Source organism: Mobula hypostoma, chromosome 10 (genome assembly GCF_963921235.1).
Source record: "Mobula hypostoma chromosome 10, sMobHyp1.1, whole genome shotgun sequence".
NCBI classification, from domain to species: domain Eukaryota; kingdom Metazoa; phylum Chordata; class Chondrichthyes; order Myliobatiformes; family Myliobatidae; genus Mobula; species Mobula hypostoma.
In genome coordinates, this window is record NC_086106.1 from 29,594,472 (window position 1) to 29,611,763 (window position 17,292).

The window sequence follows — 17,292 nt, forward strand, 5'->3', positions numbered from 1 at the left end:
AGGAACTATGGTTGACGTGATATGGAACATAAGAGGAAGAGAGAAGCTTATTTAAGATTTCGAAAGCAAGGGTCAGGCAGGTAGCTAGGTAGGAGATGTAGAACGGACTTAGGGAGAGCTACAAAGGGCTATGAGAAGGTCTTGGTGACAATAAAGGTCTTTATGAAGGCCATAAAGCAGCGAGGAAGCCGTAAAACAATGACGAGCGCTATTTCAAAGGCAGTTTGCAAGCAGTTTATAGCAGGGACATTGCTAGGGCGCATGTGCGTGACATCGGACGTGACGCCACTAATGGCATCAATGGTACCGTTCGGTTCTCACACGAGATCGGCGGTGGTTTGGAGCTAAGCGTCGGGCCGCGGGTTTAATCCAGATCACGGTGCAGTCCCCGACGGGGTGAGAAGAGGTAAGGGTCCCGGAATCATCGCGAGTCCCCCGGTGAGGTTCTCTCCCCACTCCCCATCCCATAACGTCTGCTCTGTTACTCTCCGCCCAGAGCCGCCAGCGGGCCTGGAATATTCATGCGTATCTGTCGGGTAGAGCGGTTCCTCGTCTGCATGGAATTGTGGGGAACTGGGCGGCCATTGTTCCTGCAGCCCTGCACGAGTATACCGGTGGTGAGATTTCTAGTCTGCTCCATACCCAAATCTGGGCATCCAATCAGACCAGATAAAGAACAACTGAGTTACATTCCTAGTAAATAAAAAAAATCTAGTTTTTCTCCTCATAAAATCAGGGCAGAATAAAACAGAATTAATAGAGATGTAGTGTATATACAGTAGTTGAAAGGGCCTTCCTCTGTGCTGTATCTCTATGACTCCAGCATAGATTTATGACTAGAGAATGATGATTGATACTTTTTAGATTTGTTGGTGTTGTAATTAGCAAGATAGAAAAGGGTGGATATAGCGTTTTTGCACATTGAGAAGAACTTTGAAAGTTATGAAAGAACATTAGGGCAGCTTGATAGTGTTGTGGTCAGAGTAACACTATTACAGCACTAGTGATCTGAATTTGAATCAGATTTGATATCACGGGCATATGTCATAAAATTTGTTAACCTTACAGCAGCAGTACAATGAAATACATGATAAATAAATATAGAGAAAAACTGTTATTTTAGGAGTGTGTGTGTATATGTGTGTGTATGTATACACAGGATTCCCCCGCCATCCGCTCCTATGAAACGGTTTGTAAGCTGATATGTCGTAAAGTGAAGAAACAATTACGATTTATTTATAAGGGAAAATTTTGTGAGCGTTCGCAGACCCAAAAATAACCTACCAAATCCTGCCAAATAACATATAAAACCTAAAATAACAGTAACATATAGTAAAAGCAGGAATGATATGATAAGTACGCAGCCTATATAAAGTAGAAATACTTTTCCACAATCATTGCCGGCACTGTTCTCTGAAGCGAAAATCTCATGCAAGCGCTATCGGCAGAAAATTTCACACAAGCGCTGTTGGCAAAAACACTCTCTCCAGTTACCTTTCAGCTATGAAGCTGCCAAATCATGCCAAATAACAAGTAAAAGTACACAGCCTATATAAAGTAGAAATAATGTATGCACAGTGTAGTATCACTTACTGGAATTGGGAAGACAGCGCCGAGCACACTGATGATGGTGTGTTAGACTGAGTCGTTGGAGTTTGGGTGGTGCAGTGGCCCCCAACCTCCGGGCAGCGACCTGATACTAATCCGCGAAGCATGCAGGGGTACAGTGGTAGCTGGGAGGCACACAGCACATCTTTAAGAAAAAAGCCAAAATAAGCATGCTAGTTAATTAGGTGCTGCCCGAAACGTAATTAATTAGCATGTTTATTTCAGCTGTTTTCTTAAAGATGTGCTGTGTGTCTCCCAGCTACCGCTGTACCCCTGCATGCTTCACGGATCAGTATCTGTATGTGGCCTGCGGGTTGGGATGATGGGACACTGGGTTGCATCTCATCGTCATCTGTTTCCATTAGAGCAGGCAGCTCATCTTCTCCTATGACTGCCTGCCTCGATGTCGAAGGTCGAGGTTCGTCGTCTGCTGTGGCTGATGTGGAAGGCTTGCTTGACTGCTGAGCCTCATGCATTTTTCTATCATACAGTTCTTTGTAAGGACTCAAACCATCCTGCAAATATCTCCTAAACCAACGTACCCTTTCAAAATTAAAGTCGTACTTTATCATTGCAGCAAAAATCTCACGCAGTTGCTTCACGTTCATTTCGCTACTGCATTCAGTTTCAATTGTTATTCTTTCCTCTTCCAATTGCATCAGCTCTTCATCTATCAGTTCTTGGTCATGAGATGCCAAAACCTCTTCAACATCACCTTCGTCACCTTCCACAAGCCAAACTCACAATGTCCTTACTTCATTCACCACCATCGAAACGCTTAATTATGTCTAGTTTTACGCTAAGTGTAACACACGAGATCTTTCAGGCTTTTCCGATACCTTAGAACTCACCTTGCAAACGGCTGCTCACAGGCTTGTGTTTAAGCAATGCCGTTCCGAATCCGGGGGAGAGCGGCTACTCGGGTCGTGCGCTGCCTTTTATCGACCGCTGATTTTTTATCGTGCTCTGATATTTTTCGTAACAGTGAAAACACCTTCTGTTAGCGAATACAGGGAACTAATGTAGGTCTTTAATAACAGTGAGGTTTCGTAAAGCAAACGTTCGAAAAGCGGGGGACACCTGTATTATAAATAGTTGTGTTGGCGCGTGGCCAAGTGGTTAAGGCGTTCGTCTAGTGACCTGAAGGCCACTAGTTCGAGCCTTGGCTGAGGCAGCATGTGGTGCCTTGAGTGAGGCACTTAACCCCACATTGCTCTGCGAGGACACCGGTGCCAAGCTGTATGGGTCCTAATGCCCTTCCCTTGGACAACTTCGGTGTCGTGGAGAGGGGAGACTTGCAGCATGGGCAACTGCTGGTCTTCCATACAATCTTGCCCAGGCCTGCGCCCTGGAAACCCTCCAGGGCGCAAATCCATGGTCTCACGAGACTAACGGATGCCTATATAAATAGTTAAGTTAAGATAAGTAGTGCAAAATAACAAATAAAAAAGTAGTGACGTAGTGTTCAAGGGTTCAATGACCATTTAGAAATCGGATGGCAGAGGTGAAGAAGCTGTTCCTGAACTGCTGAGTGTGTGTCTACAAGTTTCTGTACCTCCTTCCCAACGGTAACAGCAAACAGGGCATGTCTTGGGAATGCTTAATGATGGACAAGTGCCATCCTAAGGTTCCGCTCCTTGAAGATGTCTTGGATACTATGGAGGTTGGTACCCATGATGGAGCTGACTAATTTTACAAGTTTCTGCAAGCTATTTTGATCTTGTGCAGGCACCCCTGCCCCACCCCATAGCAGACAGGGATGCAACCAGTCAAAATCCTCTCAACAGTGCTTTTGTAGGGGTTTTTGAGTGTTTTAGTTGATAAACCAAATCTCCTCAAACTCCAAATGAAATATAGCCACCGTCTTGCCTTCTTTATAGCTCCATCGATATGTTGCATGCAGGCAAGGTCCTTGGAGGTATTGACACCCTGGAGCTTGAAACTCCTCACTCTCTCCACTTCTGATCCCTCTGTGAGGGTTGGCTTATGTTCCCTCATCTTACCCTTCCTGAAGTCCACAATCATCTGTTTAGTCTTGCTGAGGTTGAGTGCAAGGTTGTTGCTGTAACACCACTCAACTAGCTGGTATATCTCGCTCCTGTACGCCCTTTCATCACCATCTGAAATTCTGCCAACAATGGCTGTATCATCAGCAAATTTATAGATGCTTTTTGAGCTGTGCCTACTCACATAGTGGGTATAGAGAGAGTAGAGCAGTGGGCTAAGTACACACCCTTGTGGTGTATCAGTGTTAATTGTCAGTGAGGTGGATATGTTATTTCCAATCCGCACAGATTGTGGTCTTCCGGTTAGGAAGTCGAGGATCCAGTTGCATAGGGAGGTACAGAGGCCCAGGTTCTGTAGCTTTGCGATCAGACCTGTAGGAATGATGGTGTTAATTGCTGAGCCCTGGTCAATAAACAGCATCCTGGCATAGGTATTGCATTATCCAGGTGATCTAAGCCTCCTGGAGACTCATTGAGATTGTGTCTGCTGTAGACTTATGGCGGCGAAAGGAAAACTGCAGTGGGTCCAGGTCCTTGCTGAGGTAGGAGTTCAGTCTAGTCATGACCAACCTCTGAAAGCATTTCATCACCGTAGATGTGGCTGCCACTGAACAATAGTCATTAAGCCCCCTCATGCTGCTCTTCTTGGGCACTATTATGATTGTTAGCCTTTTGAAGTGGGTGGGAGCTTCCAGCTGTGGCAATGAGGGATGGAAATTGTCTTTAAATACTGCCACCAGTTGGTTGGCACAGATTTTCAGAGCCTTACCAGGTACTCCTGCTGCATTGTGAAGGTTCACCCTTTTGGAAGACAGCCTGACGTCGGCCTCCAAGACAGAGATCAGAGGGTTGTCAGATGCTGCAGGGATCCTCATGTCTGTGGTTGTATTCTCCCTTTCAAAGCGAGCATAAAAGGCATTGAGCTCATCTGGTAGTGAAATTTTTCTGCTGTTTTGCTTTGTTAGGAAATAATGTCCTGCAAACCCTGCCAGAGTTGATGTGCATCTGATGTCACCTCCAACCTCCCCTGGAATTGTTTCTTGGCTCTTGAAACAGCCCCCTGCAAGTTATACCTGGTTTTCTTATACAGACCTGGTTCACCAGACTTAAATGTCACAGATTTAGCCCTGAGTAGACTACAAACCTCCTGGTTTATCCACGGCTTTTGGTTTGGGAATGTGCAGTAAGTTTTTGTAAGCACACACTCATCCACACAGGTTTTAATGAAATCAGTGACAACTGCAGTATACTCATCCAGGCTCGAGGATAATCCCTGAACACAGTCCAGTCCTGTAAGCGCTACTGTGCCTCTCTAGTCCATACCTCACGACTGCCTGTACTCAGGGAGAAGGAGTACAGCCAGGTGATCGAATTACCAAAGTGTGGACGTGGAATAGCATGGTAGGCACTCTTGATGCTGGTGTAACAGTGGTCCAGTGTGTTGTTTCCTCTGGTACTACAGGTGATTTGTTGATAATTATTTAATGATTTTATCAGGCTGGCCGGGTTAAAAGCCCGCAGAATGATGGTGAAGGCTTCAGGGTGCGCTGTTTTGTGCATGTTGGTCCCATTGGTCAGATCATCTAGAGCTTGTTTGATAGTGGTGTGAGGTGGAACGTACACCGCTAGTAATATGATTGGTGAAATCTCCCGTGGAGGTAAAATGACCAGCACTTAATTGTGAGGTATTCCAGGTCTGGTGAGCAGTATTGGGACGTCACCGACACGTTAGGACACCACAAGGAGTTGATCACGAGGCATGCACCTCCTCCTCTGCTTTTGAGAGACTCGATCATCCTATCTTGACAATGTGTTGTGAACTCGTCTTTTTGAATCGCTGCATCTGGCATGGAAGGGGTTAACCAAAGTTCCATAAAACAAAAGATGCTTGTGTTCCTAATGTCCCTCTGATACCACACCCCAGCTGTACCAGAGGCTGTATGTTTGCCAGCAAGATAGTTGGTATTGGGGGTTGAAAATCTTTTTTGTAATGCACCACCAGACCAGCATGATGAGCCCTCATTTGCCAGCGCCCTCTTAAAGGGACAGTGTGCTGGCCACAGTCCGATCTAGATCAATCGCATTAGAACTTCATCAGTGACTGCACACATCATAGATACAGTTATAGCTCTCAGCCGTAGCAGTCTAAAACAAGAAGATTTGCTGCTTGCCATCGTTTTCAATGAGAGCTGCTGTTAGGATCGTCTGTGGTGTTGGCACCCCGGAACTGGTATTGGTAACGGGTTCAATTCCTGCCACTGTCTGTAGGAGGTTGTAGGTTTCCCCCATCACCACGTGGGTTTCCTTCGGGTGCTTCAGTTTCCTCCCAGTTTCCAAACAGTTTAGAAGATTAATTGGTCACCGGGGTGTAATTGGGCAGCACAGATTCGGTGGGTCGGAAGGGCTTGTTAATCTGCTGTATCTCTAAAAGAAAATCAAACACAAAAAATTCACGGGTCTGGCGATAGTACACTGGTGTGAATTAAGGATTGTGTAATATAAATGGATCGAAAGATGAGGGATAAACTGTTTACTCCCAGGTTAGGAAGCTGTAAGGATTGATGCAGACGTTCAGAAGCCATGATCAGTGATCTGGGGCCCAGTGTCTTGTATCCATATTCACTGACGGTGCAGAACTGGATGATGGTGCGTGTGAGAACAAGAATACAGGAATTGGTCAAGTTCAAGTTCAAGTGTCATTCAACCATACAGCCATGAATAGCCATACAGTCTGAATACAGCCAAATGAGACAGTGTTCCTCTGGGAGCGAGGTGCAAAACATACAACCACACTCACACACAGTACACAGCACAGACAGTATAGCAAGAGAAATGTACTGTTAGCAAAAAATTGTTATGTAAAAATATAGCCCAAGTCTCCGAGCATCATGACCTGTAGATTGATGGTGCATGGATGTTGGCCTGGAGCCACGTTTCTGCAAGATCAAGCCCGCAGCAGTTTCTGATATCACACAGTGCAGCCGCAGACAAATGCAATCCAGCTTGTCTTCCACAGAGCGAACACTAGAGGGCAGCACTGATGGGAGAGGAGGGTCTGCGATTCAGTCAGGATCCAGCGGCACTCAGCCATCTCTGGTGGCTGCAGGTTGCTGCCCCGTTGCATGAATGACGACTGGTCTGCGCGCTACAAATAAGGTTACCCAGCTCCCTGCCGTCGGTCTCGCCAATGGACCGGTGAATCGGACTTACAGTATTCTACATTACCAATGTCCAAAAGGATCTCATGATCACAACAAAAACATCCGAGACAATCGCCCGCTGACCATTGGATCACGCAGCACACACCGCCGCTGATGCTGGCTGCAACACGGTGCACAATAAGCCCAGCTCCATGGCTACCGAGCAGCTGGCTAGTGGGGCAGACCTGCGGTAACCAACATTGTCTTGCACTCGTGAAAAGAAGTAAAGGAGGTAAAACCAACCCCAGAGAGTGCGTGGCCATCCAATGGGAAACCCCTACTACCTTACCAGAAATACCCTCCGTCTTCCTGTGCAGAGACGGGATACGTATGGGTGAGAATGATGGATTGACTGGCTCTCCGTTTTATCCAACGATGACAGTGGAACCTGTGCCAGAGTGTTTTTTTTTAAAGTGGAAAATACGTTGCACTGGGACAGATTCATTCTTGGACTCCAACTCGAAGTCTGGCTCCAGCGGTACGAGAAGTCATCACAACTGGGGTTTTCCTTGGTCGCAATGAATGACCGAGACTTCCATGCCTTGTCGTGCCCTCGTGTTGCAGAACTGCCTTCCGGACTGTTGGATCTCTCTGTTGATCTCATCTGCATAGTCCGCTGGAGCTGTCCTTGCCTGCTAGGACAAGCATGTCCCTATCTCACCGTGGCATGAGGCTCACCAGCTACCGTCATCTACTTTAGCTGGCCTGTCAGATTGGTGTATTGGTGAGTAGCACTGTCGCATGCAAACAGCTACTTGGAGCCACAAGTGAGAGCTGAGTGTCCAGTGGGGACCAGAGGTGAGTGAGCTGCCCTGAAATGCTCACAACAAACCCCCTTCACCAGAGGTGCTACCCCTGGAGGGTGGGAATAGGGCAAATGAAAAATCACATGGAGAAGTCTATGACTCTGGCTTTAAATGAACTCATTCATTTCAGTGAAATAAGTAGAACAGTAGATTACTTTTTAAATGACTACAGATTCAGAGTGAGGGTGTTCAGAGAGACCTGGGAGCTTTGTACATGAGTCTCTGAAAGGGAATGTACAGGTACAGCTGATAAAGTGTAAGGGAATGGGTGATTTTCAGATTTCTGTAAACAATGGGTTAAGTACTGACCATGTCTGTGACTGCAGTGTGTTTGAATAATGTCTCACAGCTGCTTTCTTTGGAGCAAGATAAGGGTTAAAGTTCACACAGATCCACATAAGATGTCTCTGGGCTTTTCACACCTTTTGATTTTGACAAAAAGCAGTACCTGATGGAAATTAGTCAGAACATTGCTTTCTTCATTAAAGCACAAATTTGATGTATGTTCTTATCTTTGTAATTAAGTTGTGGCTCCAACAAACCAGGTAGAACATTAACACGAGGAATTCTGCAGATGCTGGAAATTCAAGCAAAACACATCAAAGTTGCTGGTGAACACAACAGGCCAGGCAGCATCTCTAGGAAGGAGTACAGTCGACATTTCGGGCCGAGACCCTTCGTCAGGACTAACTGAAGGAAGAGCTAGTAAGACATTTGAAAGTGGGAGGGGGAGCGGGAGATACAAAATGATAGGAGAAGACAGGAGGGAGAGGGATGGAGCCAAGAGCTGGACAGGTGATTGGCAAAAGGGATATGAGAGGATGAGAGAAAGGTAGGACTTTCCTTTCTTTAATTAAGGTGGCTGGAGTGTCTATCAAACTGATTGTTCTCTGTATCAATAGTCCATTGACTTGGCCAGAATGGTTATCAAACTGATTGTTCTTTTGTATCGGTGGCCTTATAACTTCTAACAATTCTGACATCAGGCAGTGAACTTGCTGCACTGCTGGGGAGATGAGAACATTTCTCTCCCTGATGTCGGGTCTAAGTTCACTCGCCGGCTGAGCTTGAAGGAATAAACGGGTGAAAAGATAAGTAACGATCTTTTTGTGCTGTCGTTATTTGATCCAGCAAATTTACATTTACACAGCGAGCAGTTAACATACACTCAGTGGCCACTAATAAAGTGGCCACTGAGTGTACGTTCACGGTCTTCTGCTGCTGTAGTACATCCACTTCAAAGTGCAATGTGTTGTGTGTTCAGAGGTGCTCTTCTGCACACCACCATTGTAACGTGTGATTATTTGAGTTACTGTCACCTTCCAGTCAGCTTGAATCAGTCTGGCCATTCTCCTGTGACCTCACTCATCAACAAGGCTTCTCACCCACAGATCTGTCGCTCAGTGGATTCTTCACACCATTCTCTGGGTGGTGGGTGCCCTTAATGATGGATGGCAACTTTTTCAAGCATCACCTTTTGAAGATGTCCTCGATGATGGGGAGGCTGGTGCCTTTGATGGAGCTGGCTGAGTTTACAACATCCTGAAGTTTTTCTCCAATCCTGTGCAGTGGCCCCTCCATTACCAGATGGTTATGCAACTAGTTAGAGTGTTCTCCACGATGTATCTATAGAAGTTTTCTAGAGGGTTTGCTGACATGCCAAATCTGCTCAGTCCCAATGAAATATAGCCACTTACCATCACATCCTTGCTTTTCTGCTACCATAGCGTAGCCAGCGGTGGTGTTGGGTGCCTCATTCTTGCCTGTGGAGCAGGTAGAGGGGCCAGACCTCACTGCACCAGGTTGTACCAATGCCCTCGCCATCTTGGTGCATGCCACTGAAGCACTGTAGTTCCATTACAATGTTTGGGACTTGAGCTGGAGATCAGTACCTCATGTCTGGCCAATAATTTTGTTTCTCTAATGACTAACAGATTACTTGTTCATCGTCAGGCTGGTTTCCGTGTTGGACTTTGTAGTGCAGAAGTCCACTTCCTCGGCTCCCTTAACGGCCCAAAGGTCCTTTGATGTCACTCGTGAATACAGTGGATTCCTGTTATTTGGGCCATTGGTTGATAGGGGCAGCTGCTTATTTGGAACAACTCTGAAAGAATAAAAAATAATTGAGAAGATAGTCAGGATTCCCTTCGTTTATTTGGGACAATATGCTGTTTAATCGGGACAGGAGACTGTCGCTGATCAGTCTCTAATTTGCTTCGGTCGTGGGCACTTGTCTGGCCCTTAGTCACTACACCGCACTTACAGCAACGAGTTTTTAAATAGTGCAGTTGCATATGTGTATCTTCAAAAAGCAGTGATTTCAAATTAAATGATTTCACTACTTCAACAAGTTAGGAACTATGAAACATTGAAGGTATCAATAATCGTCTTGAATGTTGCAATGAAAGTTAAGATTTGGAGAATGTACAGTAATTGTTGAAAGCATTGTATGAAGACCATCCATTCTCTGCACTGGGTGTCTGTGCTCAGTTTGTTCATTTACAGTTAAATCGAAAGAACACGGCATTGTCCACCAGATGAATTCTTCTGTTGATAACTATTAGGAACTAATATACAGTTTTGTAGTACTGTAGTAGCTTTGGTAGTGTTCTACATTTCATTTAAATACATAATTTGTTACTCAGTAAAATAGTAGTTTGTCATTGTTCACTCCTTTTTAACTATTTCCATGAAATCTTGGCTAATTTGGGCAGCCGCTTATTTGGAGCAAAATATACTGGTCCCAATTAACTGGAATCCACTGTCTATTCAATGACTCCACTCCATTGCGATCTCGACAGAGAGTTTCAAAAGTTTGTGTCAGGGATTTCTAATCTTTATGCAGTGATCTGTGATCTGAATGGGAACTAATTGACCTCTCTGCCCAGTCTTGTGCTCAAGTCTCTGGAACTGGACACGCCCCTGATCCTGACCTAGAGGCAGGAAAATCCTAGAGCACTACAGCATGGTAACAGGCCCTTCAGCCCATCTAGTATATGGCAGCTGCCATCCACCCCTATCTGAACCATAGTCCTCCCTACCCCTGTCATCAATGTACCTATCCAAAGTTCTCTTTAATGTCACAATTACAGTGTCGTAGTTAGAGAGCTACCAACTGAGTCACAGCTGACCCAGGAAATTAAAGTGATCTGTTCTGAGTCACTACCCTGTACTTACTGATGATTTTTGTACCTTTTTACAGGACATCAAAGGTGGAGGAATTGCGACTGGGTATCTCAGACAGAATATCACATCAGATCTACACCCCACTCAGCTCCCCAGCACCTGAATATCATCGGCCTGTGAACGTGGAAGGAGAGATGCTGGTTTGTTTCACTTCAGACCCCAGGCAGTGAGGGCTGTTGCAGGGCACTGACCGTGACACATTGGAGAGACGATGTTCTCAGCGACGATGAGAGAAACTGCTAACGTGAGGTCAGGAACCAGTTGCCGAAAAACCGTGTAACTTCTCCCAGCCTGTGAAGGAGCGGGCAGTGATCACTCCAGTGCAGATTGGGAAAAGAACACCCACTGCAACGAGAGACCGTGTGTGACACGCTGGGGGAGGTGAGCTCACCTGATCTGTGACTGGGAACGTGTTCACCACATCCTTGTTTCTACACCAGGAAACATTCATTCTTTTGACTGAGATAAACTTGATCCATTTCCCTGAGAATATTCAAAAGTTCTTTCCACCTGTTTCCATTTGAGGAAAGTAATTAATTCGGTCATCTTTTTACTGACTGATCACTGAGGTCCTGGGGAAACATTGTCACCCTGCTTCAGGTGCATGAATGGACTCACTCAGTCATCTGACCTGATGAGACGCCAGCAAATTCACACTGGGGAGAGGCCCTTCACCAACTCTGCATGCAGGACAGGCTTCATTCCCTCAGCCCACTTGGCAATACACCAGCGAGTTCATACTGGGGACAGGCCATTCTCCTGCTCTCGTTGTGGGAGGGGGTTCCTTCGGTCATCCGACTTCCTTGCATGTCCAACCCCGGGAAAGGTTGAAGTGACCCGGTGACCTGATGAGCCATCAGCTGTTTACCGCTGAGGAGAGGGCGTTCACCTGCTCCCACTGCGGGAAGGCTTTCAAGCATTCCTTCAGCCTGCAGAGTCACCAGCGCGTCCACACCGGGGAGCGGCCGTTCATCTGCCCTGAATGCGGGAAGGGGTTCACTCAGTCGTCCAGCCTTCAGACGCACCAACGAATCCACACCGGGGAGCAGCCTTTCTGCTGCCGTCAGTGTGGCAAGAGGTTCACTCAGTCCTCTCAGCTCCTGATACACCAGCGAATTCACACCGGGGAGCGGCCGTTCATCTGCTCTGAGTGTGGCAAGGGGTTCACTCAGTCGTCTAACCTTCAGACTCACCAACGAATTCACACCGGGGAGCAGCCTTTCTGCTGCCATCAGTGTGGCAAGAGATTCACTCAGTCGTCCCAGCTACTGATACACCAGAGAGTACACACCGGGGAGAGGCCGTTCATCTGCTCCGAGTGTGGGAAGGGATTCACTCGATCGTCTGACCTTCAGAGACACCAACGAATTCACAATGGGGAGCAGCCATTCGTCTGTCGTCAGTGTGGCAAGGGATTTGCTAAGTCATCCAGCCTACTGACACACCAGCAGGTTCACACCAGGGAGAGGACATTCACCTGCTCTGAGTGTGGGAAGGGATTCGCTCAGTCATCCAGCTTACAGATACACCAGCAAATTCACACTCAGAAGAGACTGTTCACCTGCTCCGAGTGTGGGAAGGAGTTCACCCAGTCATCCAAATTGCTGGCTCACCAGCGGGTTCACACTGGGGAGAGGCCGTTCACCTGCTCAGAGTGTGGGAAGGGGTACACTCGGTCATCTGGCCTTCTGACACACCAGCGAATTCACACTGCGGAGAGGCCCTTCACCTGCGCCGAGTGCGGGAAGGGATTCACTCGGTCGTGCGACCTTCAGATGCACCAACGAATTCACACCAGGGAGAGGCCCTTCACTTGTTCTGAGTGCGGGAAGGGGTTCACGCGATCGTTCGAGCTTCTGATGCACCAGCGGACTCACACCGGAGAGAGGCCCTTCACCTGCTCCGAGTGCAGCAAGAGTTTCACCCGGTCGACTGACCTCCTGAGGCACCAGCGAATTCACACCGGGGAGAAGCCGTTCACCTGCCCCGAATGTGGGAAGAACTTCGCTTGGTCATCTCACCTTTGGAGACATCGACGAGCTCACGGTGAAGGGTAAGTTTAAATGTGTGGTGCGTAGGTGGGGCATTTAAACACGGCAGCTTCTGACCCAGCGGTGAGTTCACAAGTGACTGCAGGAACTGATTCTGCAGTTATTGCTGCTGTTGATCACATCCAGGTTTGGACCCTGGTTACCGGGCATGTTTGGGTTGTTTCCTCTGGAACTGCAGGTACACTTGTATTCTGTATCAGTTATAAATAAATCTGTTTGGTGTGAAGAAGTTTTGAGCGGATGCAGACAAGCTGCAGGGACGGAAAAGAGCATGTGCTTGTGCACACACAGACTCACCCTCCTTGAATCCTGAATTATGCATGACATGGTCTTTCTGGTGGGCACACAAGTACAGGATCATCACGAGGTAGCTTGTAAGGTCAAGAGTCCTTCTTATCATACTAGAGAATCGTTTAATAGTCTTAATACAGCAAGGTAGAAGCTGTCCTTGAGCCTCGTGGTACAGCTGCAAGAAAAAGTTTTTGTACCCTTTGAATGACCTGGTTTTCTGCATTAATTACTCATAAAATGTGGTCTGATCGTCTTCTATGATGAATAATAGACAAACACAATCTGTCTAAACTAATACACACAAACAATTGTACTTCTCATCAATACTGAGTACACCATTTCAACAATCATAGTCTAGATTTAAAAATGAATGTGAGCCTCAAGGGTAATGCTTTCTACAAAAGCTATTTGGAGTCAGGTGTTCAAAAAATGAGATCAGATTGGAGGTGTGGGTTGTAGAAGTCCCTGCCTGATTTATTTTTTTTTAAGAGAGACCCACAAAGTCAGGTTACTGACAAGAGTCTACTCTTCTCAAGAAAGATCTTTTTTATGTGCACCATGCCTCGATCAAAACAACTTTCAGAGGACGTTTAGAAGAAGAATTGTAGAGATGCATGAAGCTGAAAAGGGCTACAAAACCATTGCTTAAGACCTGAGTCTGTAGTAAGAGAAATTGTCCACAAATGGAGGAAATTCAGTACTGTTGCTACTCTCCCTAGGAGTGGGCGTCCTACAAAAATCATGCCAAGAGCACAGTGTGCCATGTTGAAAGAGGTGAAAAAGACCTGTAGAAATCTCTAGAACTTGCTCTAGTCTTTGTTCAGGTAGCCACTATAAGAAAAACACTAAACAAGAATGGTGTTCATGGAAGGACACCACGGAGGAAATCACTGCTCTCCAAAAAAAAAGACATTGTTGCACATCTCAAGTTTTCAAAAGGCCACCTTGATGTTGTGCGATGCATCTGGGACATCATTCTCAGGACAGATTAGACAAAAGTTTAACTTTTTGGAAGAAATACACACTGCTATGCTTGGAGGAACACCAACACCAAAACCTCATCCCAACTGTGAAGCATAGTGGAAGGAGCATCACGGTTTGGGGCTGCTTTGTTGCCTCAGGGCCTGGACAGCTTGCAATCGTTGAGGAAATAATGAATTCAAAGTTGTGTCAAGACATTTTACAGGAGAATGTCAGGGTAGCAGTCTGTCACCTGACGCTGAATAGAAGTTGCATGATGAAACAAGAAAATGATCTGGAACACATAAGAGTAAATCAACAAAAGAATGGTTTAAAAAGAAGAAAATTTGTATTTTGGGATGGTCAAGTCAGAATCCAGACCTTAACCCAATTGAGATGTTGTGGCATGACCTGAAGAGGGCTGTTCATGCAAGGTATCCCAGAAATATTGATGAACTGAAACAGTTTTGTATGGAACAATGGTCTAAAATTCCTCCTTGCTGTTGTACAAGTTTAATCAGCAGCTACAGGAAACATTTGGTGGAGGTTCTATCAGTTAATAAATACAAGAGTTCACATTCTTTTTCCAGCCTGGGCTGTGAATGATTAATCAATGTGTTCAATAAAAACACGAAAAGTACAATTGTTTGTGTGTTATTCATTTAGCCAGATTGTGTTTTTCTACTCTTGTGACTGAGATGAAGATCTGATCACATTTTATGAGTAATTAATGTAGAAAACTAGGTAATTGCAAAGGGTTCACAAACATTTTCTTGCAACTGTATGTGTTCTCAGTCTTTTGTATCTTCTGCCCAGTGGGAGAGGGGAGAAGAGAGAATATCCACCCAAAACATTGATGTCTCCATTTCTCTGCACAGATGCTGCCTGACCTGCTGAGTTCCTCCAGCTCCCTTGTGTGTTGCTTCAGATTTCCAGCATCCCCAGACTCTTGTGTCTTGACTCTTAGTATTTGAGGATTTCACCCCAGGGAAAACACTCTAACTACCCTATGAATGGCTTTCAAAATTTGATATACACTCAGTATAAAGTTCTCCTCGACTTAATAAAGTGACCACTTTATTATGTTTGTTGTCTTCTGCTGCTGTAGCCCATCCACTTCAAGAATCGATGTGTTGTGCATTCAGAGATGCTCTTCTGCACACCACTGTTGTAATGTGTGATTATTTGAGTTACTGTCACCTTCCTGTCAGTTTCAACCAGTCTAGCCAGCCTCCTCTGTCCTCTCTCGTTAACAAGGTATTTTCACTCACAGAACAGCCAGTCACTGAATGTTTTTTTTAAATTTCTTGCACATTCTCTGTAAACTCTTGAGACTGTTGTATGTGAAAATCCCAGGAGACCAGCAGTTTCTGAGATACTCAAACAATCCTATCCAGCACCAGCAATCATTTTACGGTCAAAGACACTTAGATCACATTTCCCCATTCTGATATTTGGTCTGAATAACAACTGAATTTCTTGACCATGTCTGCATGCTTTAATGATTTTTGAGTTCCTGCTTTTATGCATTGAGTTCCTGCCATATGATTATATATTTGCATTAATGAGCAGGTGTACTTAATAAAATGGCCACTGAATGCATCTCTTAAAATTTGTTGTTTTGCAGCAGCAGTTCAGTGCAAGACATAAAATTGCTCTTATAAAAGAAAAAGAGTGGAAAAGAGGGGCAGTGAGGTAGTGTTCGTGGGCTCATCTTTGTATTTTATTTTTCTTCTCCCTTCTCCTGCTTTAAACCTGTTTCGCAGGGTGCTAGCAACAAGAGGAAGATTGATCCAAACCAGGCGCCAAGATCAGCCAGAGTCACTCAGCCCAGCAAGGTCAGAACACCAGCAACCTTTGGACGTGGGAGTGAACAGCATCATTCACAGTGGGGAGAAACTGTTCTCAGGTCCCGAGTGTGGAGACGGCTTCAGCCAAGCATCTGGACTGTCGAGATCGCAGAGCCACTACCCCAAGGAGAAACGATGGAAATGTGGGGAATGTGGCAAGGCGTTCTATTACCCGTCTCATCTGGAAATTCATCGGCGCAGTCACACCGGGGAAAGGCCCTTCACCTGCCCTGTATGTGGGAAGGCATATTCCAATTCGTCTACCCTGTCTAGACACCAGCATGTTCACTCCATGGAGAAACTGTCTGCCTGCTCAGTGTGGGAAGGGATGCATTCAGCTTGACATGTTAATGGTACATCGCCTAGTTCACGCTGCTGAGAAGCTGTTTGACTGCCTCGTGTGTGGGTAAGGATTCACTAGGTCTGACAGGCTAATTACACACTATTGAGACCTTCCCCTTCACAATGGGAAGGGTTTCACTCAGTCACAGAGGATTACGTCACACCAGCAAATTCATACTGGAGAGAGGGTGTTCACTGACTGCAAGTGGGGTGAGAGACTCACTCAGTCAGTTAGTCTGTGGAATCACCAGTGAGTCCACAAGTGAGTGTAGGAGCTGGATTCCACTATAATTGCTCCAAAGAATTATATCCAGGACTGGACCGGGGATTCTTTCCCAGCCTGGCATCTTTCTGATGATGATTTTTAATGTCCCTTACCAGTGCCCAATAAATTTTATTGGTCTTAAGCACATTGTGTTTTGTCTAATTAATACACGTGTTAGACTCTTCAGAAGTGAGATATTTGACAGAAGATATCTGTAACGCTCAGCTATATTGGCTGGTATATGTCTAGGGGAAATCCCGCCCAGCACCTGCCTGAACGCTTCTCACAGAGTCGATTGTTGCACCACTGCCGTCCGAATCAATCCCAATCATCAATCATCAGCCGGCACACCCAGTACATTTTACCAAGTACACTTTATAGATATTACTGTCTATGAAATTAATATAAATTCCATACAGAAAAGGAAGTAATGGAAAAAAAGGGAGCCAGACACATCAAATCCCAAGTTCTTCGTGCACAATCATTGGAGTTCAATCAATTCCTGCCAACCACCCGGATCCTGTCGACTCACGGCTCGGGACCACCCAAAGTGATTGACCGGAGCCTTTCCGCACGTCCGCCGTCCTCGCCGTCGCTCCTCCGACTTCCCCCCCCGCCAAAAACCCCGTTCCCAGTCATATCAGACAGCATTATCATCTGAAAAAAAGGACACATGAACACCCACTGGCTAATAGCACCCTGCTATCTGTATTAACCCAAGCAAATG

General features: G+C 45.9%; 1 protein-coding gene across 1 annotated transcript; it reads left to right on the forward strand.

Annotated features, from left to right (window-relative positions):
• The first annotated feature begins 273 nt into the window (after positions 1 to 273).
• On the forward strand, positions 274 to 16,712 carry LOC134352757 (gastrula zinc finger protein XlCGF26.1-like). The gene is made up of 3 exons (XM_063060187.1): positions 274 to 406; positions 10,823 to 12,859; positions 15,875 to 16,712. Exons 2-3 carry the CDS (start codon positions 11,655 to 11,657, stop codon positions 16,299 to 16,301), a joined length of 1,632 nt encoding a protein of 543 aa, XP_062916257.1. The 5' UTR covers positions 274 to 406; positions 10,823 to 11,654; the 3' UTR covers positions 16,302 to 16,712.
• The last annotated feature ends 580 nt before the right edge of the window (positions 16,713 to 17,292 follow it).